Raw genomic sequence first — 27235 nt, forward strand, 5'->3', positions numbered from 1 at the left:
TACCGTTCAGCTTTCTACACGTTTTTGTGCAGATCCGGAGGCATCTGAAATTTTTCTCGACGGTGTTCTTGAAGCTGGGAAAAAGGCAGAGGAGTTGCTTCTTTCTAAAGGTATTCGTACAGACCCATCTTCCGTGACATCATCATCCAAGTCTTCAAAAGGAGCTGCTGTCGGTGAACTATCTGCTGGGCTGAAGTCCACTGCACCAAAGTTCAAAGAAAGACCAAATCCAATTAAGTCAAAGAAGCGACTTAAAAGTGATTATGAAAAAGCTAGAGAAAGGCAGAAATTCCTTATAAATCGGAAGAAACAAAATAGAGATGATGAAGCTTTAAAAAAAAAAACGGTCACTGATTGATTGTTTTTATGTAATAAGTTTGTAATAGATTTTACTGGGAATAATTTGATATGATCTATTGGAAATTATACATTCACATTCTTTATTGTTATGTATTGATGATTATAGGTTGCTACAAAACCATTAGACAATTAGTTTGGTTTCCTATTTGAACATTCTTATAAATTTTAATTAAATTGAACATTCTTATCACATTTGTTTTTATTTACAAAACCATTAGAACCTTGTACCGATAATAAATTCATCTAAAACCATTACACCATAAGTATGGTTTTACATAGAACACTATCAAAACCATTAAACCATACTTATGGTTTCAGTATTCCATACCCCTAATTTTGATCAAATTTTAATTAAATTCAACATTCTTGGGCCTAAAATAACTGTTATAACCTTGTACCGATAATAAATTCATCTAAAACCATTACACCATAAGTATGGTTTTACATAGAACACTATCAAAACCATTAAATCATACTTATGGTTTCAGTATTCCATACCCCTAATTTTAATCAAATTTTAATTAAATTCAACATTCTTGGGCCTAAAATAACTGTTAGAACCATATACCGATAATAAATTCATCTAAAACCATTACACCATAAGTATGGTTTTACATAGAACACTATCAAAACCATTAAACCATACTTATAGTTTCAGTATTCCATACCCTTAATTTTGATCAAATTTTAATTAAATTCAACATTCTTGGGCCTAAAATAACTGTTATAACCATATACCGATAATAAATTCATCTAAAACCATTACACCATAAGTATGGTTTTACATAGAACACTATCAAAACCATTATACCATACTTATGGTTTCAGTATTCCCTACCCCTAATTTTGATCAAATTTTAATTAAATTTTTACATAGAACACTAATGAATTTGCAACTTCCGGAGTTTGCAAGCCTTCTTTCGTGAAGCATTATGAAATTCGTTAAATGGTTAAATGAATTCGTGAAATTCGTGAAGCAAACTTGTGGTTTGCACAATTATTTTGGTTTCACATACAAGAATATCGAAACCATTTATAATATTTATTTTAAATAAAATATGAATATTTTATTGGAAACCACAAGAGATCTACTTTGGTTTCACATACAACACTAGTGAAACCATTAAGCCACACTTATGGTTTCAGTTATAATATTTATTTAAATAAAATATGAATATTTTATTGGAAACCATAAGAGATGTACTGCTGGTTTCACATACAACACTAGTGAAACTATTAAGCCACACTTAATTCATAAACTCAAGAAAGAACTAAATTTTACCATACAAACTCAATAAAAAAAACATTAAAACTAATTCATAAATTCATCAACAACAGAAGTTACATGTCATGTTCAACTTGCTAACTTTTGAAGGTTTTTTTCATAGTACCAAAATCAAGAACTAAATTTTACCATACAAAGTCAATAAAAAAAAAACATTAAAACTAGTCCAAAAATTCATCAACAACAGAAATTACAATCAAGAAATTAATGTTTTAATGTTTTTGAAGCTTTTTTTCATAGTATGTTTTTGCTTTATTCTCCACAAGATTTCTTCTGCAATTGCTTGTGTTGCTTAAAATTGTGGAACAAATTCCAATCCTGAGATCCATAATCTTTGCAGCCTTCTCAATTTTTTTCATTTTGGACCATCCTTTGAAAGAATCCAGTTGCCTGTTGTCACCTCCCCATTCATCAAGAAATTTCATGCAAAAGACTCCACAACTGTCTTTATCAACTTGATTAGGCATCCTTGGTGTATCCCACTTAAATGTGCTAAACTTGAAGGGCATTCGGATTTTTCTAGTCTTATACATTTCTTCCACAAATACTTCCACCTCGTTCAGCCAGATATCAAACATATTCTTGTATACAGTGGGTGCGCCATTCTTGGTGTGCAATTTATCTCCCGTCAAGCTGTTCAGGAATTCAAATTTTTGGCTCTTCAAATTCACGACGAAGCACACATAATGACTTCCCGGATCCCCAATTAAAGCTGGCGTCATGATCTGCAGTTCCAATGAGAAAACTATTATTTACTATGTGAAATGCATCAAAAGATAAAACTATAGTCTATGTATGCAGTTCCAAAGAAAACTATTATGTACATCAAATGGTTTTGTAAGACAAGTGTCAGAAACCATTCCTTGGGTTAAATGATTTACAAGTGTACTATTCAACACTAATGAATTTTGTCAAAGGCACCTGCAACAGTTTAACCACATATATTCAAAGGCGAGTAATTTTGTCATCTCAAACCCAGATGTTCTGGGGCCATCTTAGACAAAGATTAGAAGTTAATGATGTCTACTAGTATTATAAATACAAAAAATGATAGCATCAGTACAATAAATACAAGATTGGAAGACTGCATTGGTAATTTAATAAATCAGTTTTCAACCATCTCAAACTATTATTTACTATGTGAAATGCATCAAAAGATAAAACTATAGTCTATGTATGCAGTTCCAAAGAAAACTATTATGTACATCAAATGGTTTTGTAAGACAAGTGTCAGAAACCATTCCTTGGGTTAAATGGTTTCAGACGTACAACACTAATAGTATTTCAGAGTATTACTGCAGATCCAAACATGCACTAAAATTAAAAAACCATATTGAACTGAAATTTACATATTCTAGACTGTTAGGGTCAATAGCTTTCCAATCCAAGAACTTGAACTTGCTTAGTCTCTCGATGAATCTTGTGAATGCAGCTGGGTTATTTTTGTCAAAGGCACCAGGTTTTTCAAGGTCAACCTGTTTATATAAAAATAAATCAGTAAAATCAATTATTCAGCTTAATGAATAAAATAAACCATTAATATTCATGGAATATAATGCATACATAGTTAATCATGGGTGTAACCAATCTTGTCATCTTGTCTCTTTGTTGATTCCAGTTTAAGCAGTTAACCCAGACATTGATCACAAAGCATGACACCCATTCGTCTTGTTGAAGCGACCACAAGTCTATCCTTTCCACAGAATAATCATGAGCCCTGTTATCCGAGCAGTACAGAAGCTCATCCCTATACAATTATTAAGCATTTTAGGATTTGTAGTACTAGAAACATGATTTCATTAAGCATAAAATGGCAGTTCACTCATCAAAGGCAGACACAAACATCCAAAAGATCAATCGGAAAATATCATAGCATAAAACTGTAAAATAAACACATTAAAATGAACAGTAAAGAAAACTATAGTATATATATGTAGTTCCAAAGAAAACTATTATTTACATCAAATGGTTTTGTAGGGAAACTTTCTGAAACCATTCATTGTGAAAACTGGTTTTGACATACAAACAACCAACATACAAACATAGTTCAAAACAACAGCTTAAAAACCAAATAAAACAACACATTTGGCAAAAAAATCAACATGACTATAATTAATACTCATCACACTTACACTAAACTTATGTTTTGGCATAATCTCACTTATGTGAACTATGACATTGTACATTAATGACTCGGCAAAATGCTTCCTCATAACAGCTAAATAAGAAATTGTTTTCACTTACTGATCCAGCTCCGAGCTCCATGCATATGTTGATAAATTTTTCTGCAACTCAGTTGCAGTAGACTCATGGACAACGTCATCATACGGGCTGTCAAGGTACTTCGATTTCTTCACTGCACGTCGACGCTCAGGGTATGTGCCATCAGAATAAAGCATATTATGCTTCTTTCTTTTCTTTGTCGTGACTGTTTGCACATTGTCCAAGTTAATTATTTCATCTGGCATCACTGACCTTAGTGGAGTTGCACTGTCAAATAATATTACATAAGAGTGTTTATTTTTGCAGATTTTAATTAATATTGTTATTGTGCAGAATATAATTAATCAACTCTAAAGTACAATTATCACATTGCTTGATTCGTACTCTGTAACAACGTTTGAGACACATTCTGTAGGCTTCTCCCCATCCGTCACATCTTTAACAACGTTTGAAGCTGGATTCTCTGAATCATTTGTATTGAACCTGAAACCATTAAAAAAACATTTTAGTTTTCAGACATCACATATCAAAACCATTGATAAACACTTTAAAAGTTATGGTTTAAGATGGATTTTTTAAACCATTAGTTTGTTATTATAGTTTTACACATCATAAATAAAAAACCATTAAAACACATCATATATAATCATTTCTTACCCTGCATTTGAAGCTTCAAAAAACTCTGGAAACTTCAAGATAGTTACCTGTGTCAATGTCATTCCTACATTGCATGCTGCCTTAACTGAATCATCAATGATCTTTCCATCAATCTCAACTTCTTCATCATCGACATTTTCATCATTGCTTTTGGCATCATCATCTTTCGTTTCAGCTTCAGGTACTTCCACCCCCTTCTGAGTACCTAAACTCTTATTCTCCTCAGTTTCATCATCTTTAGTTTCAGCTTCAGGTACTTCCACCCCCTTCTGAGTACCTGAACTCTTATTCTCCTCAGTTTCAGCTTCCTTGGTTGTGCTTGGTTCTTCTGAAACTGCATCATTTTTCGCAGACTTTTCAGTACTTGAAGTCTTATTCTCCCTAGTTTCAGGTTCATTTGATGTGTTTATTTCTGCTGAAACTATGTCATTCTTTGCAGAAGTAGAAGCATTTGCCTCAGCTATTCTCCTCTGCAAGGTTTCGGCGGTTCTAGTGTAGACCCGTATGCAACCCCTACAATAATTTAGATGCTCCTCTGCCTGCAATCGGGTTATGTCCATGTATTGTTAGGATTTTTGAAACCATAAAAAGACAATATTATGGTGCAATTGTTTTATGTATTATGAAAGAAAATAATAGCATTCACTCATTCATAGGAGAATAGTCTTTCACTATTAACAATTGTTTTATATATACTACTAACTTGTATCAGTTTAAAACAAAAATGAAGAAAAACATTTAAACTAGCAAGTAAAATTATTTAACAATACTAATGGTTTTACTGTATAACATCTTAAAACCATTTAAGAAAATTAATGGTTTATACATTAACATTGCATAAATATCATTAATTTTCTCTCACCTTAGATAGTGGACATGTTTCTGCATCAAAACACATTACAAGCAGACCATCATCGGTGTTCTGCAGTCTTTTGACCCCAACTGTCAATCCTTTATCCAGTCCCATAAGCTCATGCACCTTCTGAAGGTCTTGGTTTGCCGACTTGACATCCTAGTCACGAAGCGATGGCTGCTTGTATTTTCCTGTAAGGAATGGGCTTCTCTTTCCCATTTTCTCCATGTAATTAATCTGCAAAATAATTAGTATCATCATAATTAGCATCATCTTCTTCATCATGATCCTATAGTCTATGTATGCATGCAGTTCCAATGAAAACAATTATGTACATCGAATGGTTTTGTAAGACAACTGTCTGAAACCATTCCTTGTGCAAAATGGTTTCAGACATACAAACAGCCAACATAAAAATAGGAATATATATAATGGTTTGAAGCTAAAAATAGGAATATATTACCGCAGCCAACATACAAATACAAATATGGGACAGAGAGAGAGAGAGAGAGAGAGAGAGATTACCATTAGGAAGTGGAAGTCCGCTAATGGATTTGCCACTTCCGGATTTTGCAATCCGTCTTTCATATATTGGAGAACATGGGAGCACCAGTTATAAGATGAAGCCTCTTTTAATACTTGAGCATAATGTAGAGAAACTAAGCTGCTGTTATTGGGGCACAACATGTTGTGAATTATAAGACAAATTGCACCCTTTACCCATGCCTTTGGTTTCTCCATTTTCTTCAGTCTTATCTCCAACTCTGTCGCCTTGACAAATGGAGAATAATCACCATCCAATCCTAACTCTACCCTGAGTCTCTTAATTGCTGCTTCTGAGCAAAGTTTAATGTTGATCTGCTCCCCCGCCATTGGGAGATGATACACTCTGTGCACATCTTCTTCTTTCAATGGGAGCACATCCGTCTTGCTCAGTCTTATCCACATATTCTCCTTTTCAAAGTGTCTGACAACCCATTCCACAAAGAATGTGTGGATTTTTGTCCATTTGCATATATGAACCATTCCTCCAAACCCACTCTCATTCAAAAGTTGAATTATCTGATCTTTTCTTCTTTTTCCATCTATTGACTTCATAAGGTCATAGACCTTAGGTATGCTAAGCTTGTGCCTCAATCGTTGCTCTAAATCCAAGTTTTTCTTTCCATGTTCCTCATCAGAACTTGCTTCATCAGATTTGTTAACCTGGATAAAAAAAAAAAAAAAAAAAATTACCAGCATCAAATGATTATTCTTGAGACATTAATCCAAAGAAAACAATTACCAACATCAAATGGTTTTGGTGTAAAACTTTCTGAAACCATTCCTTGTGCCAAATGGTTTCAGGCAGTATTAACAAATTCCAATTGTTTTTAATTTTACAGTATTAACAAACAAAGGCATTGAAACACAGAATTAACAGTATATTATTCCTGAGAGATTAACAAAAAGTTATTAATAATACACTTGAGACATTAATCCAAAGAAAACAATTACCAGCATCAAATGGTTTTGGTGTAAAACTTTCTGAAACCATTCCTTGTGCCAAATGGTTTCAGACAGTATATTAATAATATACTTGAGACATTAATTCCAACTGTTTTTAATTTTACAGTATTAACATCTTAGGATTCAATTGGAAGTGATGAAGGAGAATGGAAGACTGCATTGGTAAGAACATCTAACTAAAAATCAATCTAACTGCCTAATAAAAACAAAACAAAGATGAACAAACTAAGAACAGATCGACTCAAAGGTATAACGTTTTTCCAACATGTAGATGAACAAAATCATATAAATGATTCTTTTATCAGCCAATCAAAGGGACCAAGTAATCAAGCTTCTAATAGAAAAATAGAGTTTTGAAGTGCGGGGTAAGGTTAGGGAAAGAAAGTAATCTAATAAAATGGGGGAAGAAAATGAGATAGATAATATTATATCATAAGGTAATGGATTTCAAACACTTAAATATAATACTCTCACTAAGCCAATCACAAGAAGTGCAAGGATTAGTTAACAGTTAGAAGGATACAAGCAAAGTGGAATTCACAACAATCGCAGAGTGACTCCAAAACTACTCGAGCCAAAATGCCTAAATCCTCATGAAGAAAAAAAAAATGTAACATTATATCAGACGAATTCTCCCACACGGGCCACACCCAGACAAACTGAACTCACTGATTCTACTCCCCGACACACAGATCGGTTTCACCAAAGCACATCTCAATTCACATGCCACCTTGCCCAAGAAAGAGGATAAATAGCTACTGTACTGACTGGCCCTTCAGTGAAAGATTATGCTATATAGTTCCAAATTAATACTTGTAATTCAGCACAAGATATCATCACTTGTGATTAAAAAAACGCTCCTGCATAACTCTGTCATGCAATACAAGCACGGTGCAAAAATGACAGCAGATAGAATTGAACAAAACACCACCTCTTTAGCAAAAATCCTGAACTCACCAAACTACCACTGCATAAACTAAATCAAATAATCCACCAATGGCTAAACAAGCAAGATGACTAGACATCCATTGAAAGTGATGAAGGAGAATGGTGTGTTTTCACCAAGTTAGGATTAATAAGTTGCACGGCTAAACTAGTCGAACAAACGTAACAGATAGGCTATAAAATGATGCAGATGGACTGATGCAGTATGTGAACTCTAAATTCACTAGCTTAACAGACAAAATTACAGCAATTAGTATACAAAATATGGCAGATGGTATTGTAGCATATGGCAGCTATAATAAAAGTAAGAATATGTATAGAAAAATACCTTCTTTTCATCAGATTCTTCTCCAGCAGATTGTTGTTTTTTCTGATCCGGCTTCTTTTTCATCTTTTTACCACTCTTCTTTGCATTTTTGTCATCAGATTGTTGTTTCCTTTTCCCACGGTTTATCTGATTCGTCTTCTTTTCCATCCTTTTACCCTTTTTTTTCCATTATCGTCATCAGATGCTTGCTCCTGCTCTAATTGCGTCAGTCCAATACTGAAGTTTGGAATTGGCCCGTCGTTAGATTTGTTAACCTGGATCAAAGAAATCAATTACCAGCATCAGATGATTATACTATACTTGAGTCATTATTCCAAAAAAAACAATTACCAGCACCAAATGGTTTTAGTGTACAACACATAGAAACCATTTCCACAGAAAAATGGTTTTGGTATTTATTTTATTAAAAAAAACAAATACAATATGGACATTTTATTAAAGTAACTTCTAAGTTCTAACTAGACATGCACAATTGAAAACTTTACAGGACCAAAATGGTTTCAACTTTACAGGACCAAAATGGTTTCAGAGTAAAACTTGTGAAAACCATTTACACAGCATATTGGTTTTCAGAGTAAAATGGTTTTCTATATGACTTTTAAACAAAACATACTATAATAAGAAACAAGTCAAGAGTATGAAACCATTTCCAGAAATTAAATAAATCAACACTATGAATCAACACTATTGACAAAAGCTTATGGTCTACAAGCTTATGTTAGAGGCTATGATGTTGCATGTTAAACCTGTTACATTGAACATTGTTCTCACATCAATTTCAGTTCACTAGGGACTAATTTTCATTTGTTGATTCACTCCCTTGGCACAAACACTCTGAAACCATTTCAATTTGAAATTAAACTGTCAATTTGAGATGATTTCAAAACTATTTGAGAACAATGTTCAATGTAAGACAGCGACAATGAAAATGAGCAAGAACTCATATATGATAAGTTTGAACCTGTTTTTTTTTCATCATTTTGCGAAAACGGAGTTCCGGTGATGAAGACAGCGCCGGTGATGAAGACAAACACAACAACGGTTTCCAGCGAGGTTTTGAGCGTTTGGTTTCGGTTTCCGACTGATGAAGGCAAACACAGTGACGGTTTCCGGCGAGGTTGTGAGCGTTTGGTTTCGGTGACGGTTATGGCGAAGGATGAAAATGCGAAGGATGATGATGATGTTGATGAAAAACGACGGTGGTGATGATGATGGTGAATGACGGTGGTGTTGATTTGGTGAACGACGGTGTTGTTGATGGTGAACGACGGTGACGGAAGATTGATGATGAACGACGGTGGTGGGAGTTTGCTACAGGTGATGCGCGTTTGTGTTGTTGATGCGCGTTTTGTTTTGTGTTGTTGATGGTGAACGCGTACTGGGGTGTAGAAAGCAATGGCAAAATCAATTTTGTTGGGCTAAATGTTAATGGGCTGAACTTATGCATGGTGCATAAGTTATGGCTTATGCATGATAACCACACCCAACCCTAGCTGCCGTAACTAGTTTCAGAACCCTGATTCCATTTTGAATTCATGTTAGCCACCACATAGCTGCTACGTTGTTTCGATTCACTTATTGATGCCTTGTTCGATTTTAATTCCAATATTCAATTCCAATTCGTATTATTCTATTTTTATTGCTGCTGCTAATATATTATATAATTCCATAACCATATTATATATTTCTATTACCATTGTTGCCATTCCCTTTATTTACAAGTTACTGTTACGAAATCAATTTCTTGATTGCTGCACTACTTTGATTTAAATTGTTAATTGCTATTGTTACTTTTGATTGCCGTGTTCCACATATATACATATATATAAATTGCTGTGTGGCTTTACTGTTCTCAATATCAAATTACTTTGAATTGTTTCTGGCAGCAGCTGCCTCTTTTGCTTCTTGTTTACATTATCATGTTAATATTTGCTTAAGTTCTGCAGTACGGTTCCTTACATAGCAGTTCGCATCGAAAAGGATGGGATTTATACTCAATTAAAGTGGCCAGATTTTAACAGGTATTATTCATTCCCTTTTAGCATGAATCAGTTAACAGCTTGTATGCTTAATATAATTATGCGCGAGTAGTTTCATTTGAGTCCAAAATGTGGTTCCGTCGTATCGACGAACTCATGTAAATTACACACTTCTTTTGGTGTAACGAGAATTTAAATAATTGTTTTGAAAAAATTCTGTTTTGTAATTGTTAAAAAATCTATTATGAAAGTAAAGATACCGAGATATCGTTTACGCATCGAAAGAGCGAAAACTATATCCGACTTAGAAAAATATCAAGTTTTTAATAGAAAAGGTTAAAGCGAAAGCATTTCTTTTCTTTTAATTATGAGTTTGTTGTACTTAGAAAAATGAATTTTTAGGCCTGTAATTATACGCTACGAAAGTAGGTGGTTACGTGTCTAAAAGATCTGACAACGTGTTGCGAAAGCAAACGTTGTCTCTTGTTAGATAAATTCTACAAGAAATTTTAATTCTCTCGTTACCATTTAAACTAGCGCAATAATTTACTTGAGTGACGGAAGTCGACGGAAACCGTCGTTTTGGTCTCTACCTGTCCATTAATTAATTAAAAACCTTTTTATTCCGTGCAAATTCCAAAATATTTTGATTTTGCCTTAGATAAACATAGAAACAACATAAAGCGGTACTTGTTAATTTGGTCTCTGTGGATACGATACTTTTTATACTAAAACCGACATAGCCATGCACTTGCGGCCCTGTCATCAAACTTCGTGAAGGTGAGAGATTCGATCGCCAACACGAATACGGAACCCCACACCTACAACCCGCTGTGCTACGACTACAAGCAGTGGCGGATCTTGAGTTAACTTTTCTTGGGAGTGCCAAATTTCTATTGAATATATATTAAATGGTTTCAAGATATATCAATAATTAATAATTGGCCTAGTGGTATTAATTGTTTGAAAGCAGGAAGAGAACATGGATTCGAGTCCCTTAAGACACTTTTTTTTTTAATACAATATCTAAAAATAGGAAATAAATATGTAAAAAGAAGAGTGTGGAGGGTTGAACCCGCGACCCTAGGCAATTTCTGGCACCCCCTTACCACGGCAGCAGCGAAATCTTACTAACATAGTACATCTATTATAGTATATAAGTTAATCTTGGGGGATACCGTGGCTCCTGCCGACCACCAAAGAGATCCGCCACTGACTACGACAGAATGCTTCACGACCATTTCTAGCCAAATCCAATAGAAAGCAACTCAAATTCAATTGAAGGACATTCGAGGGATGGTCAATCAACGAGTTTGAGCACCACGAGCACCGCCAACACGGTAACACCCGCACCCACCAATCACAGCAACAACGGACAACAGGTACATGATCATTTCTAGCCTAGAACACCTGTTATGAAGCACATTCACGATCTTGGAGTAACAAAACAATAGTGAGGGAGCAAAACCTGACCCAACCAACACAATCAGTCGCGAGCATCATAATCAAACTAGAGAACTCATGGTGAAGGGATATGTAACAGTCTGATTAGGAGATAAGGGTTTGGAGAGAAGAGTTTGAAGAATCAAATTGGGGTGAGCTTAGGAGCTAAATTGAAGCCTAAGTTTGGATTAATCATTATCTAAGGTAAGGGGGTTAGTCTTCATCATAATCATGTTCAATTATTGCAACTTCTCCTTTGTTGTATGAAATGGGTTGATTGGAATGAATTGATAATTGTTGTTAAATTCGTGCTCTAACTGTGATGTTATTTTCGTGTGCATGATTTAATGATAATTGTATGATTGTGGTTGAAATTACATGTTTTAAAGTATGTATTAATGTCAAGTTATGAAATTGTGCTCAAATAGTGAATTTTGCTAAGTTGTTGTTGAAAAGATATGTGATTCATGTTCCATTGATGTTGATGCTATTAACTGATGTTGTTGTGGGTGAATCATGACTTGGGTATGCATATTCATGGATTGGAGATGAGAAATAAGATGTTGTTTTTGTTTTGATAAAATGGGTTAAATGATGACTTTTTTTTCCTAAGATGATGTTTAATTCAAGTTTGTACATGGCCTTGAGTGTCTTTTAATATTTAGAAACGTTTGGATGCACTTTGGGATCGAATTTGGGTATTGGGAAGTCAAAAATTGGGATTTTGGGATGAAAACGGATTTTCCCGTAAAACATAATTTTCTGCAAAATGTGTTTACTCGCCAGGCGAGCTGGTGGAGAGCAGCTACTGTGTTTACTCGCCATGGCGAGCAACCTTACTCGCCAGGCGAGCTGCTCAGTGGCAGTATCCCATGTTTCGCGTTCTTACGTCCTTTTTGCTTATTTTTGTTCTGAACTGGCTTCTGATTTTAACATGAAAGTTTTAGATAGCGATGTTGGCTTTGGTTTGACTTGAAAATGATCTTTAGTTTTTGAGTTATGATGAAAATACTACAAGGGGGTCTTAGTGAAAATGTTACGAAAAATTCTAAATTTTGTTCGATTGAACCTTCATGAAATGAATTAGATTACAAGTTAGACCTACAACTCATATAGACTTAGGTAAAGCTTGTAACGTGAGTCAAACATCTTAATCATGGTAAACGTGAATTTCGGGTAGGAATGTAGAAAATGTTGAGTTGGGTTTTATCGTACGATCTTAAGTTATTCTTTGAACTAATGTTTAATAGTTTGTAAGTGACTTAAGTTCTTGACTACATGATTGATTAAGATTGTTCGGTGAGTTTTCAAACTTTATAATGTTACTTTGTTTTGGGGATTTATCATTGTTGGCCGTTTGCCACTTGATATGGATTTTATCGAAATTGGTTCTTAAAAGCCAATCGTCTTATAAATCTTTCATGATTAGTTTTGTATGACTATATTGAAGTACTTGATTATAAATTGAATGTTGAATGAGAAGTTATCTCAAGGTGATGTATTTTCCCTTCTACTTGGAATGTGAGGAAATCATGTATTTGATATGAATTATGTGAATGAGATGATATTGGTGAGTTCATATACATTGTTTATTATAATATGGTATTGATTATGCATGTGGTGATGAATTATTGGTGTGATTGCATAAATGCAAATAAATAATGGTGATGATATGGTGAGTTGTTGTGTGGACATATGCATTATTATTGAGTCATATGTTCATGCATACATATTTGGTGATGACGAATATTTTTATATATCCAATTGGTGATGATTTTGGTGATGATGGGCGACGGCCTAAATATTGGTGATGACCGGTACCGCATGCATATAGGTGTTGTGTCTAGGATCATATCATGAGGTGAATTGAGTCCTAGTTGTGAAATTACTTGATGTACTTGTGGTTGTAAGTGATTAATGGTGATGTTTGTATTTGATGGATTGTTGTGTCATGTCATGATTAACTATGTGAATTGATAAACTCATGGAAGTGGTGGAATTGTGAATGATGATTATTGATGATGTTGTGTTCGTTGAATATATGTCGGTGAGACTTGGATTGCAGTGATAATGTATGTATGAAATTTATCTATTTTGATTCATTACACGATATTGGATTATGCTATTCCCACTTATCTGCGTTATTGATTATGTTGATGTAATACTCACCCCTAGTGGTTTTTAACCGCCTACTTGCCTGTATGGGTGAGTAGACGTTGTGCAGGAATAGTAGCTTGTGAGTTCCTGATGTTGGTGGATAGTGGGAGCTTTCTCCACTATTAGGTCTTAGAGTAGAGTCGGCTCTGATCTAGGGTTTTGTTGTTAGCTCTAGATCTTGTTGGATTATTTTTATATTTTGAGATTTTGTCCATGTGTCGGACTTGGAGAGTTTGATGCTTATGTATTTTGAGATCACATGACATGTATGCATGTTGTATATGAATTTTGTATCCGCTGCGTTTGATGAGGTTTTGTATGCATGCATGTTAGCTTCCAATCTTTGGTTTTCGTTTTGGTGAAAGTAGCGTCTATTTCTTGAATATATGAATTATTCGCATGTTTAATTGCTTTAATAGAAATAGGGCGTTACAAGATACGCCACGAACAGACTTTAGAACAACAAAACAACAACCAACATCTAATCAGATTGGTGGCCTCAAAGTAACCATACGAACGGATCTCCTATCGAAGAATCACGTTCGTTTAACAAACCATAAGAACCGACACTTTTGGTGATCGAACGACCCACAAACGCGTTTGAAAACCAAAAAACACCAACAACTTCAGCAACAAATGGCATCAAACAACAATTTTTAGTTAGCTTAACCAGATTTGTGACAACAAGCTTCAAACCCAGCGACATGCTTAGCATATGCCCGCCGTATAAGACATAGCCCATACTCAAAGCCATCAGAAAGGACAAATACTTTCCATTGAAAAATCGATACAAACAAGGGACAAATATTTGTGATTGATACATAAAAAATAAAAAATAAAAAATAAAGATAAACATATTTTGTTTATTTTATTTTATTTTTGGTCAATTAGTCTAGTGGCTAGATTCACACACATTATGTGTGGAGAAGTGGGGATCCAGAATTCAAATCTCGGCCCCTGCATAAAATATAAAAAATAAATATTTTTTACTTAAACATAAAAAGGGGTATTAGTCACTTTTGTCCCTGAAAGGGAAAGAAGTAGTCACTTTAGTCTCTGAATGCAGAGAAATTGCAAAACAGTCCCTGAATATAGACTCTGTTGGTCAATTTCAGAGACTAAAGTGGCTAACGGAGTCTACATTTAAGGACTAAATTGATTAACGGAGTCTGCATTCAGGGACTAGATTGACTAACAGAGTCTACAACTAGAGACTATTTTGCAATTTATCTACATGCAGAGACTAAAATGACGACTATTTTTTCTATCCAGGGACCAAATCGATTAATCTCCCAACATAAAAATGCAATACATATATAGTTACCGCTGGTAAACGTATAAAACATGTTATTACTAAAAATCATTTATTTGTGTCAAAAAAACATAAAATAAAATTGTGAATATGTCCATTAGGGGGCACTTGTATTTGACCCAATCATAATCAGTCGTGTGTCATTGCCTTCTTAAAAAATAAAAAAGACAAAATTACACTTTTAGTCCCTTAACTTAATTTTAGGTAATAATTTGGTCCTTTATCTTTTTTTCATTTCAATTTGGTCCTTTTTGTCCATTTTTATATACATTTTCAAGCTTCAAATATAATATTCTTATGCAAACATAGACGAGGATCATAGATTTGAAGATTGAAAGACCATAAGAAAATAAAATCATGAATTTTAAACTTAAAAATTTATATGAAAATGGACAAAAATGACCAAATTGAAATGAAAAAAAGATAAAGGACGAAACTGTTACCTGAAAAATTAAGTGAAGAGATTAAAAGTGTAATTTTGCAGATAAAAAATAAAATAAGAACTGGGTTCTAAGAACGGAAAAGAGAACATAATCAGAACCCATTCTCAGCAACTTCAGTTCAACCACCATCAACAAGTGCCACCACCGCCGCTCTCCAACGCCGTCCTCCGCCGTACCGTCAAAAATCACTTATTTCTTTCTGCAAGAGCAAGCGAGAGACCCAACTTTTTCAGGTTCCAAATTCCATTTCCTCAACCACGACTTGTCGCTCCAAAGAAGTGCCGCTCACTCACTCTCAAATGTCTTCCTTGTTTTCATGCGGCTTCAGGTTTTCTTCTACTTCTTCTTCTTCTTCTTCATATATTCCATCTTTTCTTTTTCCCTTCTTAATTACAAGACTATACTCTCAATTTCAGTTTGTTCCTAGTAATATTGATGTTGATAATGTTGTTTCTTCATTCAATCACTTGCTCCGTACGAAACCCACTTCATCCATCATTGAATTTAACAAGATTTTAGGTTCCCTTGTTAAGTCTAACAACAACCATTACCCAACTGCTATTTCCCTTTCTCGTCGATTGGAATTTCATGGGATTACTCCTGATATTTTTACTTTCAATATTCTCATTAATTGTTACTGCCACATGGCTGAAATGAATTTTGCCTTTTCTATGATGGCCAAGATTCTTAAAATGGGTTATGAACCGGATACCATTACCTTTAATACGCTTATCAAAGGTTTGTGTCTTAATGGTAAGGTCAAGGAAGCATTGCACTTTCATGACCATGTGCTTGCACTTGGATTTCACTTGGATCAATTTAGCTATGGGACCTTGATCAATGGCTTGTGTAAAATAGGGGAAACAAGAACAGCCTTGCAAATGCTGAGAAAGATTGATGGGAAATTGGTCAAGATCAATGTGGTAATGTATAACACAATCATTGATAGTTTGTGTAAACATAAATTGGTAATTGATGCCTATGAGTTATATTCTCAAATGATTGCAAAAAAAATTTCTCCCGATGTTGTCACTTTTAGTGCTCTAATTTATGGATTTTGCATTGTTGGTCAACTGGAAGAAGCATTTGGTTTGTTTCGTGAAATGGTATTGAAAAACATCAACCCTGATTATTATACTTTTAATATATTGGTTGATGCTCTTTGTAAGGAAGGAAATTTGAAAGGGGCTAAGAATATGTTAGTTGTGATGATGAAAGAAGGTGTGATGCCAAATGTTGTTACCTACAGTTCATTAATGGATGGATATTGCCTAGTTAACCAAGTTAATAAGGCCAAACATGTATTAAACACTATTTCTCAAATGGGAGCGGCTCCTAATGCTCATAGCTATTGTACTATGATTAATGGATTTTGTAAGATTAAAATGGTTGATGAAGCCTTGAGTCTCTTTAATGATATGCAGTTCAAAGGAATTGCTCCTGATAAGGTAACTTATAATTCTCTCATTGATGGTTTGTGCAAATCAGGGAGAATCTCCTATGCTTGGGAGCTTGTTGATGAAATGCATGATAATGGTCAACCAGCCAATATATTCACTTACAACTGTTTAATAGATGCTTTATGTAAAAACCATCATGTTGACCAGGCTATTGCATTAGTTAAGAAAATTAAAGATCAAGGCATTCAACCAGATATGTACACGTTCAATATACTTATTTATGGATTATGCAAAGTAGGACGACTTAAGAATGCACAAGATGTTTTCCAGGATCTTTTGAGTAAGGGTTATAGTGTAAATGCTTGGACGTATAATATTATGGTCAATGGACTTTGTAAAGAGGGCTTGTTTGATGAAGCAGAGGCCTTGTTGTCAAAAATGGATGACAATGGTATCATTCCTGATGCTGTAACTTATGAAACTCTCATCCAGGCTCTCTTTCATAAAGATGAGAATGAAAAGGCGGAGAAACTTCTGCGTGAAATGATTGCTAGAGGTCTCCTATGATGGAAACACTAGGTAAGATGATTTCTCATTATATATTGGTTATTTTGTTGACAATTGTGCAATCACTATGATTTATTTATTTTGTTGACAACTATACAAAATAAGGTGAACTACTCAATGTTCTAATTATCCCTTTAATTTTAATCAAAAGTCATGAGTTGTTATGTTCATTTCAATATTAGAATGGTGTCAATGGTTGATTTTTTTATCTTCACATAGTTATCCATTTTCTTTGCAATGTACTGTCGTTCCGCTTCATTTACTTTTAAGGATTTTTTCATTCATTGTTCATTTATAGTGAGTCAAATCACAAACCAATCTGAGAAGGTTAGAGCCCTGAAAGTTGATATTCTTGTGTATGGCGGTGTTTTATATGATTTATTGAATGTTTAACTGAAGTGGTAAGTTTATACAAGTCTTTTATCTTGGCAAAATGGGTATTTCACAAGTCCTGTAGTTGTCATTTGCATTACCTTCCATTTGGAGAGGACATATTATGGAATGTGGATCTAATTCGTCAATTAAATTTGTTTGCAAATCAAGAAGTTTAAGTTGGTTGATCTTATATTGTGGATCTATAGTGCGTATAAAATTACTTTATTTATCAATATAACAAGCTTGAATCTATCTTTTGACTTATGACAGTAAAATATTTTGAATCTATCTTGTACCTTTATGATAACATTCCTCAATACAAGCTCAAATTTGGATATTGTTTACTTTCATTATTTTTAGTTTTGACTATGCTCTTATTTTTGGTTTGAGACCTCTATTGCACTAGCACCAAAGCGATCTTTATCTTCCTAATCATGCTAAAAAATCAAATCAAAATCATTAGAAGTGTCCGTCTGGATGAGAATCTAGTTCAGGTCTATTGCCTGGTCCTGATATATCATCTTATTTACATATTTGTTTGTTCTCAAATGGACTACTCCTGTCAAAGAAAAAATGGATTGCTGCAAGTTTTGTTGTCGGAGTATATTTTAGGCCTTATCAACATGAATATTAATAAAGGCTAACAGATTGTTTCTGCCTCTGTTGTCAATGTCGAAATGCGGCGCAGCCAACCCAAAAATTGGCGCGGTGCGGGAGCAGGGTGCGTAGCGGGGGCTATTTCGGTGGTGGCCACTAATAAATATAATACTAAATACCATACTATTCAAAAAGAAATACTAAAATACCTTAAACATTACTCAAAATTTCTTGAAGTATTCATAATATGAAATAAATGGGATAGCAAAATCGAAAATCGCTAATAACAATCATATACAATTAGTACAAGTTATCGTTTTACTATCGATAGGTCCGCTTTGACCGCATTCCACTTCTGCCACGCGCCGACGCGGTCTGGCGCGGTGGTCCTAATTTTTCCGCTACTCTCCGCTATACTGGTCGGCGCGGCCGCTTTTGACAATAGAGGTTTCTGCAACGTCAAATGATAGTTGTTGTGTTGTTCATTTGTCTCTCTTTCTCGTTAGGCTATTATTAGTGTGGATTTGTTTCAGTCTGTTAATTGTTAGCCACGCCTGTCAATTGACGAGTTTAACATGGTTTTTGATTCAATTGGTAACTGCTGTGTTGATTTATTGATCTTTTTTTGTGATGTTGGCTTATTCTGAATCTCTCATTATTCTTGCTGGTATAGATGTTGTGTATGCTTTGGAGGGGCTAGAAATGGTTTTGCATTTGGAATCTGAGGCTAAAGATCAAGAGAAATTTGGTAGGTAGGGCATTCAGTTTGGGGATGGGTTTGATTTCTCTTTTCTTTGGTGCTTTAGAATACTTTTCTTCAGCGAGGAAAGAAAGGGTATTATGCTATAACCACTAATTTGGGTCAAGGGTTGATAAGTGCTGTGGTTCAGTTGAGTCTTTGTATTGACTTGTTTATTATTTTTCTTTTGACGGTGAACCATGCTTGTGAGGTGTTTGAGAGAAGGTTTTGTGATTCTAGGTATTGTTTTTGGTTTTGATGGTGAATTTGGCTGCTCTTTTGGTGCCTAATTTTGCTAATTTTTCTGTCACTTGTTGGAAGCAGTGTATCTATTGTTCTTGGCTTTGTGTTGCATGCTTTGTTTTATTGTATGGTTTTGAAGGAGGAGTTGGGTTTGAGTGCATGGTTTCAGATGGTTCAATTTTTAAAACTTTGTCTATGTTCAGTCCTACTACAGTGCTTGTGTTCTCATTTGTGGAACCATGTTCTTATTCTTAGAAAAAACATAAAGTTATCAACACCAAATAAGTGTTTTGTTCTATTTGGATAATAGAAGAATTGTTTTGTTTGTATAGAAAACAATTCGGTTCGTAAAGGTTAAGTTTCGTTTTGCAAGGATTGATCAGTTCGGATTCAAAGTACAGAACCCTATTCATTAAACCTTAAAACCGGTTCTTTTTGGAACGGTTGGGTTTAGCTAAACTGATTCTGATTTCGGTCCTATTTTCTTCTTTAATTGATTTGCGTGCTAAAAGTAGGATGCAACACTTTTATATGAAAAGACTAACTTATATATCGATTGCTCTGTGTGTTAATTCACTTATATAATATAAGAAATATAGATAATAATAAATTGTTTGTTGATTGCTCAATGCGTATTGTTTTGTTTGGTTGTTTCGTAATTTCATTGGTTAAACGTTCTGTACTTGGACTGATTTTGTTTTGCCCTCTGTTTGGACTTTGGACCAATTTGATTGTTTTGTTTCGTTAAACGTTTTGCTCTTTATTAAGATGGATTTCGTTTTGTTGATTTTGAGTGATTTCACATGTTGATTCTTTTGGACAGATTCAATTGTTGCTCGCTGATTTTTTGTCCGTTTGACTGATTTTGTTATGTGTTCAAAGGTGTGATGCCACTTTCCAAAATTGAGGTTGCAGTAAAGCGGTGTCTTGTTTTTGATGAGGCGTGTTGCTGCTATTGGTTTGATGGAAGGATGTTGTTTGCTATTCTCCAGTGCTACTGATAGTATATGTAGCTTGGTGTTTATGTGATTTTGGTTTAAATTAGGTGGCTTCAGAGCTTTGTAATACTAGATAAGTATGTAGAGTTTGATGTACATTTTATCCACAAGATATTCATAGAAAATGTTGTGTTATAATGATTATGTAAACGTAATCAAGTTTAGGGATCTTTGATTGACATGTTACTCTTAGAGACAACAAGATGCTCATAGATTGTAATTACTCTTGGAGGTGTCATTTGATATGCTATTGCTAGTTAGTTCATGTTATAGCATTTGGAATTTTGTCTTGTAACATATATTGGAAGAAATCTATGCTGTTCATGGTTAGGAAACTTTTTTACTCCCCGTGTGTTAAATTCTTTTTGATAAATCATCGTTCTCAATTTGTGTTCGGGATAAAGTGAGTATCTCTTTGTCCCCGTGAGCTTAGTTCAGTTGATAGGGACATTGCATAATTTATGTAGAGGCCGAGGTTCAAACTCCGGACACCTCATTTCTCCACATTTAATTGTGTGAGTTTCAGTCATTAATCTACCAGACCAAAAAAAAAAAAAAAGAGTGAGTACCTCTTTTGCTCTTACAGTCCATTCTTTTAAAATATATCTCTATATTATCTTAAGAAAATGTATTGGAAAAAATCTTGCTATGTGATACATTGTCCTATTTTAGACTTATGTACAAGTTGTGTCACTGTCATGGCCTAGCCTCTATACATTTGAGATCCCACGTTGTCTTACAAAATTCAACCAGTGTCATAATTGAAGATAGTGATAACATATGGTTTCATTCTGATTCTTCATACTTGTATATGTTAATAATGATGGATGGCATATGTGGCATTCTGACATAAAAGTTCTTTGATACTTTTTATTGCTGTAACTCTTCATATTTGAATTTGAACGCAATTTGAGGTTTGTTACAACATAAGAGATTGTAGTTGAAAGGGTTTTTGTAACAGAGAAATAAAAATGATTTTTGTTTTCAACTTTTTTCCCTTTTATACACACTAACAATTCAACCAGAGTTGTAAATAAGATCCTCACAAAGCAACATCTTACCAAGGTTGCAACAGTGCCTGAATTATTTTACGTTGTTGCAATAAAAAAAAAAAATCATGCATTCGTTTTTTTACATCTCTCTTTTACTAAAAAATTGATCATATTACTTTTTTTTTTTTTTTTTTTGTCAATAATACTTCTAAGTATTTATTGTAGATAGGAAAATAGGTAGAAAGGGATAAATAAATAGTTAAAGGTAAACAATTCGGTGATAAGAGCAGAGCTTAGATTTCTTAACATCAAATTATAGAACGAAATTTAAATTTCCTCAAGAACACTTGTAAAATGGTCATTAATGTAACTTTAATTGATAAAAGAATTCTCTTCCCCAATTTTTAATTACCAGAGCAAACCACCATTTTGATTGTTTAATGTGTAACTCATTGTCACATTGGTCTCTTATTAGACAAAATTCCAATTAGATCCTCCACTTTTCAATCCGTTAGTCATTTTAGTACGAGGTTAATCAAAACGTTAACTAAGTCAAAAACGTGCTAATGCGTTCCCATGAACCCTTTTGACAGAAAACAATACCCCTTAAGCTGATGTTGATGGGAATGGAGTGCTTGAAGCTGCTATGTAGAGTTTGTAGTTGTGACAATTCACTAATAAAGAATGGAGAATGACAAGCATTTCGATCACCAAAGTATTCTAAGTTGACAAAGATGAAAGTGGATAGCTTAGGTTTCTAAGTTGATTTGGTGTTGGATGGTTGAAACATGCATTGGAGGATCACATGCTAAAAATTGTTTGATATAATCTGAAAGGATGTTATGTCAACGAAGAGAAAGAAAATAACATGTTTGGAAAATGAAGAATTTTTTTGGTTTTCTTTCATTTTGGTCCCTGGGAATACATCAGCAGTCCATGAGCTCTTTTCGTTTGCCACATCCGGGACTAAAGTTACTAACAAATTGAAGGATCTAATTGGGGTTTTATTGAGTCAGAGACCAATGTGACGGTGAGTTACGCTTTCAGCCATCAATCACCACCAACTTGCCTCTCCCATGAGTCTTCCACAATCAATTCATCAACTCCCCAATCTTCATAGCTGCACAATTTTGTAAAAACAGAAAACGCATGACATGAATGAAAATTCAGCTTAAGTCTTAACACATCTTTCACCTTTCCAAAACTAAAAAAGAAAGAATCAAGCTCAGTAATTACCTTCCATCAGGCAAGTAACGACGGATGGTAAAGGGTATCTTTTTCTCTCGAAGCTCTTTCATGGCAATCTACGAAGTTGAGTGAACAAGATATCAGACATTTGTGTCCAAAATGTATCAAATGGTTAAGTGATACATGAACAAAAATCCCATGCAAACTAATGAGTTTCAAACTATATAAAACAATTAATAATTAATTTGGGATTGATATATGGTATTGGCCATCCAAAGGAGATATGTACAAACTTACTATTCAAAGGTTTATTAGAATCAACGTTCAATGACAAAAGTATAAATATTTTAATACTTGATATGAAATATATTTTGGTACCTAATATAATATAATATAATATAATATATTTTTGTACTCAATATGATATATTTTCGTACACAATTGAGATATTTTTGTACAAGATCTAACATGTGAATTAATTAATCTCAAAATAAAGTATTACTTGTTCCCAAAGTTTCTCAATATTAGTTGTGAATTTTCTCTATAAATAGAGAGCTCACGTAGTACATTCTACACACTGAAAAATATTGTGAAATATCCAGTATTTTTCTTCTCTCTCCCGCTTTGACTTGTGTTGAGTCTTTCTTCTCTTCATCTCCTTCTTTTCTGTCCCTTTGAAATTAAGAGTGCTCTTAACACTATAGTCCCATTTATAGTCCTTTTTTGTTATATTGTCCCTTCAGAATTAACCTCACGAGCCAGTATATTAATTTTTTTTTTTTTAATATACTGGCTCGTGAGTTGTATAGTCTTTTCAATTATTTATGTCTCTTTAGAATAAATAAATAATCATAGTCCCTTTTCGATATAATCACAATTCTAAAAACAGTTTGAAAGTTGTTTATTTATTTGTTTTTTAACAATTTTTTTATATTTAATTAATTCAGAATGACTCCTATTTCAAGTATGTTATGTTTTCTTAATTTTTTCTTATGTTTTCTTAATTTAAATAATCATAGTCCCACCATCTTATGTTTTCTTAATTTTTTATTTGTCTGCGTATGTTATTATGTATTTCATCTACTTACCTTCCTATTTCAATTATGTTGACGGAACACTTATATGCGAGGTAAATCTTATTTATCTTTGCCATGCTTTAGTTTTAAATACAACATTTAAATTTCTATCTATAAGGTTGAGCTTATGTCCAAGGTGTGAGATTATCGGAGATACTTTTCTGAAAAGGGAGACGACATTATGTCCACGAAAAGTTCTTCTACTGTGAGTAAAGTATTGCTCAAAATGTCATTGAAAAATATTGTGAAGGACATCCCATCTCTTACTGATAAGTCTTGGACATACGGTGATATAATTGTGAGTATAATTCACCAATCATGAATGGCCAATACGCATTCTTTGTTTTTTAGGTAAAGATCTCACTTAATTAACAAATTGGAAGTTGAATCAAAGATCGTGAAGGCATTACATCCAAACATTCATCTAGATCATACTCCAATGTTGGATCGACTGTGTCAAAGTCCACTTCCAACAAAGGTATACCTTTTTTGGAAGTGGACTTTGACACAGTTGATCCAAATCCAACTTTGTTGTAAGATCTAGATGAAGGTTTGGATGTAATGCTTTCACTATCTTTGAGGAATACTTGGTATATTCATGATTGGTGAGTTATATTCGCCATTATATCACCATATATCCAAGACTTCTCAGTAAGAGATGGTATGTCCTTCACAATATTTTCCAATGATATCTTGAGGAATACTTTACTCACAGTAGGAGAACTTTCCGTGGACACAATGCCAGCTCCCGAGCATCTTCGATAATCACTATCATTAGGGTGACAAATCCCTTGAAAATTTGTGATTCTGTTTAAGTTTTATAAATTGTCTTGGTCCATTGTTTTGATATTTAAGACTTCTACTGATGCAACGGCCACTGCTGCACCTCCCAATCTTTATCATGTTGCAATGAAAAGGTAACTACTTGAAATACTAGTGTAATGTAATATGAGCATTTCTCATGCGAGGAGAGTGTAATTTACTCAATCTTTAATGATGGCATTGGTTTAAGTTTCCAAATGTATAAGTAATCATTGGTCAATATATTGTATGTTTTCAAAGATTTGAGGACATGGAATGATCTCGTGTCGTACAAAAGAACAAGATGATTAAATTTGGCTAGATCAGGTTGTCCATGTTTTCAAATGAAGGGAATGTAAAGAGCGTTTTAGCTAGCACTAAACAAAAATCTGTGTAGCAACCATTAGTGTTATAGGTGAATCAGATCTTATGAAACAGAAAAATATGTTGAGTCATATATAGTTAGTGTATGATGCCACACTTCCCCCAGCTAAACTTGGACATCACGAATGCGATCCGGTGATTTCATAAGGGGTGGCTCAGAATTTTTAAAGTAAACTCTAGTATCGTCATAGATATTTGGATTAGGTCTAACTCATCCTTGTAAAGTTAACTTGTCCTATTCTATAATAAATGTCTCCCATTTAAATACATTTTTCAGATCAATGAGGGACTCAAGATGAGTAATCATAAAAAAGAGACATAATATATATTCAGTAATCCTGGTAATTACTTGAAATTTGATAAAACAAGAATTACAAGGAAGAATTAATAATACCAGATTTTGGATTATTAATGTTGCGCTTAAGCACATCCAACGCTTAAGCACACCTTCCTCTCCTTTAACATTTTTAAAAGCTATACGAAAGCAAGCAAGACCGGGATTAGCACCGTCTCCTCCTTTAGCTGGTCCTCCATACACAGGTTTCCCCCAACCAAACTCAACATCTCTAAATCCAGCACGTGTAACATCAGAAACTAAATATAATCTCGACTTATTAAAATACGGTCGACCCTTTATAACCATTAAATCTGTCGTTGATTGCATATACTCTTTAGTAACATTAGTTTTTTCTTTCTTAACTAAATCTAAAGCATATGCCAACGGATTTTCAATTAGTTTTCCTGCGGTTGTAATTGTGACAGAGTACACGAAAGCATTACCGTAGTAACCATCGGGTAGCAACAAATTTGCTACATGCAATGACAACACAGATTATGTGAATTTCTTCGTCAATATTTAGTTGTAATGCTATTGTACGATAACGCCAAAAATATGCGGAGATGATTTCAAAATAAGAATGTGGTTGTAGTTGGTGAGGAGGAAGGAGAGTACGAATTGGCGCCACCTCGGTGGGACCAAAGAAGAAAGTGCGGTGCATCATGTCATCTAAGAGATAAATGGTTCCTAATTTGTTGTCCGGTTCTGGTTCGTATCCGTGATGAGTGTATGTCACTTTTGGGTTCCTTGCACTTAGGTCCAGATCTTAAGTTTATTTGTTCTGTTAATGAATCTTATTTCAATTTTTAGTGTCAAGTTTAGTGTCTAAACTAACCGTCTCCTTTTACCCTAAAATGTTATCAAAATTCTGATAGAAAGATTTTGAAGCCGAGTTCTTATCAGTATATGGTAATATGCTTCATACTAGTTCAGTTCAATGATTAAGACAACAAACATACATTTATATGACGCTTATAGCCAAATTTTCAACTCGATCGATATAACAATAGCATACATTATAAATCTCAAACCCAAAAGAAAACACACACATTCAAAGCTGAACTGGAATCTTTCTGCAAAGACAGTGGTTGATAATGAGGTGTTTCTTCAATTGTTTCTTTTATTACTTCAATTGCCGCCTCTTTGAGAGTATAGTTAGTTAGTATAAGTCATGCCGTTGACGCATTTTGTATCATTTCTATGGATACCATGACTTTTAACAGCCTCTATTTCTTCACACAGGTGACGACCGAATTGAAATAAACTTGTTACACAATTGGTTTGATGGTGATCAGTTACAGAGGATAACAAAAGAAGGAAAATTTTACAAGATCGTGTGACTGTGTATGGCAGACGAAAAAGAAGTAGTTTCAAAATTTTAGTGAGCAAGTCCTATTGTAAGCTGCTAACACAATTTAGCTAAATTTTACAAGATATTAATACCATATAAAAAAAAATCTGAGCTTTTTGCAGTTCCAAATCGTAAAATAATTTTGGGTTTTGAATTATTGGCTGAGTTTTTTACATACTGCATGAGGAAAGATGTCTCTGCCGGAACTTACACAAGCAAATAATATACCTTGAGTTTATTGCGATTCCAAATTGTACCATATTGTTGCTTTTTGAATTAATGACTGAGTTTTTTAAAATGTCCTTGAGCTACACTATTTGTGATCTTCTTAACCACATAAGGCACATGATGAAAACAAGAAATTTGAATCAAATACTCATAAAAAATAAAATAAAAAATGATTACACAGAGAAACCGAGACAAAGAATGCAGAAACAGACAAACTGATTCCACCTCATTCTTTTATATTTGGGAGGTTTATGCATGGCAAAATGCCCACTGACGAGAATCTTCATGCCCATGGGTGCGCGATTGTCTCTGTTAGTATGAATTCGGCAGTGAAACGCACCGTGTCAATTATTAAAAATAACTACGTACAAACCCGTGCTTCGCACGGGTTGAATAACGTATTTTTCTAAAATTTTGCTCTAAAGGATAAATGTGCAAATTACGGAAAATTGTTGTCCTTCATAA

General features: G+C 34.0%; 3 protein-coding genes across 4 annotated transcripts; 1 reads left to right on the forward strand and 2 right to left on the reverse strand.

Annotated features, from left to right (window-relative positions):
- Positions 1-1657: 1657 nt before the first annotated feature.
- Positions 1658-3225, reverse strand: LOC120575882 (uncharacterized). The gene is made up of 3 exons (XM_039826710.1): positions 3209-3225; positions 2995-3120; positions 1658-2370 (listed from the first exon to the last, which is right to left on the reverse strand). The coding sequence occupies exons 1-3, from the start codon at positions 3218-3220 to the stop codon at positions 1858-1860; spliced, it is 651 nt and encodes a 216-aa protein (XP_039682644.1). The 5' UTR covers positions 3221-3225; the 3' UTR covers positions 1658-1857.
- Positions 3226-4940: 1715 nt separating this feature from the next.
- LOC112420090 (uncharacterized) lies at positions 4941-9474 on the reverse strand. The gene is made up of 5 exons (XM_024778713.2): positions 9122-9474; positions 8161-8414; positions 5904-6584; positions 5388-5615; positions 4941-5064 (listed from the first exon to the last, which is right to left on the reverse strand). Exons 2-4 carry the CDS (start codon positions 8305-8307, stop codon positions 5538-5540), a joined length of 906 nt encoding a protein of 301 aa, XP_024634481.1. The 5' UTR covers positions 8308-8414; positions 9122-9474; the 3' UTR covers positions 4941-5064; positions 5388-5537.
- Positions 9475-15541: 6067 nt separating this feature from the next.
- LOC11411874 (pentatricopeptide repeat-containing protein At1g12300, mitochondrial) lies at positions 15542-20743 on the forward strand. Of its 2 annotated transcripts, XR_003010052.2 has the most exons (3): positions 15542-17473; positions 19107-19181; positions 20298-20743. XR_003010052.2 is itself a non-coding variant. In XM_003599499.4 (2 exons), the coding sequence occupies exon 1, from the start codon at positions 15794-15796 to the stop codon at positions 17459-17461; it is 1668 nt and encodes a 555-aa protein (XP_003599547.2). In that variant the 5' UTR covers positions 15543-15793; the 3' UTR covers positions 17462-17473; positions 20298-20743. The 2 variants fall into 2 exon arrangements, 1 of the variants encoding a protein (XP_003599547.2); XM_003599499.4 differs by lacking the exon at positions 19107-19181 and having other exon boundaries at positions 15543-17473.
- Positions 20744-27235: the final 6492 nt, after the last annotated feature.

The sequence above is a fragment of the Medicago truncatula genome, chromosome 6 (genome assembly GCF_003473485.1).
Source record: "Medicago truncatula cultivar Jemalong A17 chromosome 6, MtrunA17r5.0-ANR, whole genome shotgun sequence".
In the NCBI taxonomy this organism is placed as follows: Eukaryota; Viridiplantae; Streptophyta; class Magnoliopsida; order Fabales; family Fabaceae; genus Medicago; species Medicago truncatula.

Bases quoted from the DNA above. Each gene is read 5' to 3' on its own strand.
- LOC120575882 (XM_039826710.1), bottom strand. The intron at 2,371-2,994 runs GTAAATTTCAGT...TTGGAACTGCAG, and splicing joins ACCCTAACAGTCTAGAATAT to ATCATGACGCCAGCTTTAAT.
- LOC112420090 (XM_024778713.2), bottom strand. From the start codon at position 8,307: ATGGAAAAGAAGACGAATCAGATAAACCGTGGGAAAAGGAAACAACAA. The intron at 6,585-8,160 runs GTATTTTTCTAT...TTTTTTATCCAG, and splicing joins AAGAATCTGATGAAAAGAAG to GTTAACAAATCTGATGAAGC. The intron at 5,616-5,903 runs GTAATCTCTCTC...ATTATTTTGCAG, and splicing joins CGGACTTCCACTTCCTAATG to ATTAATTACATGGAGAAAAT.
- LOC11411874 (XM_003599499.4), top strand. From the start codon at position 15,794: ATGTCTTCCTTGTTTTCATGCGGCTTCAGGTTTTCTTCTACTTCTTCT.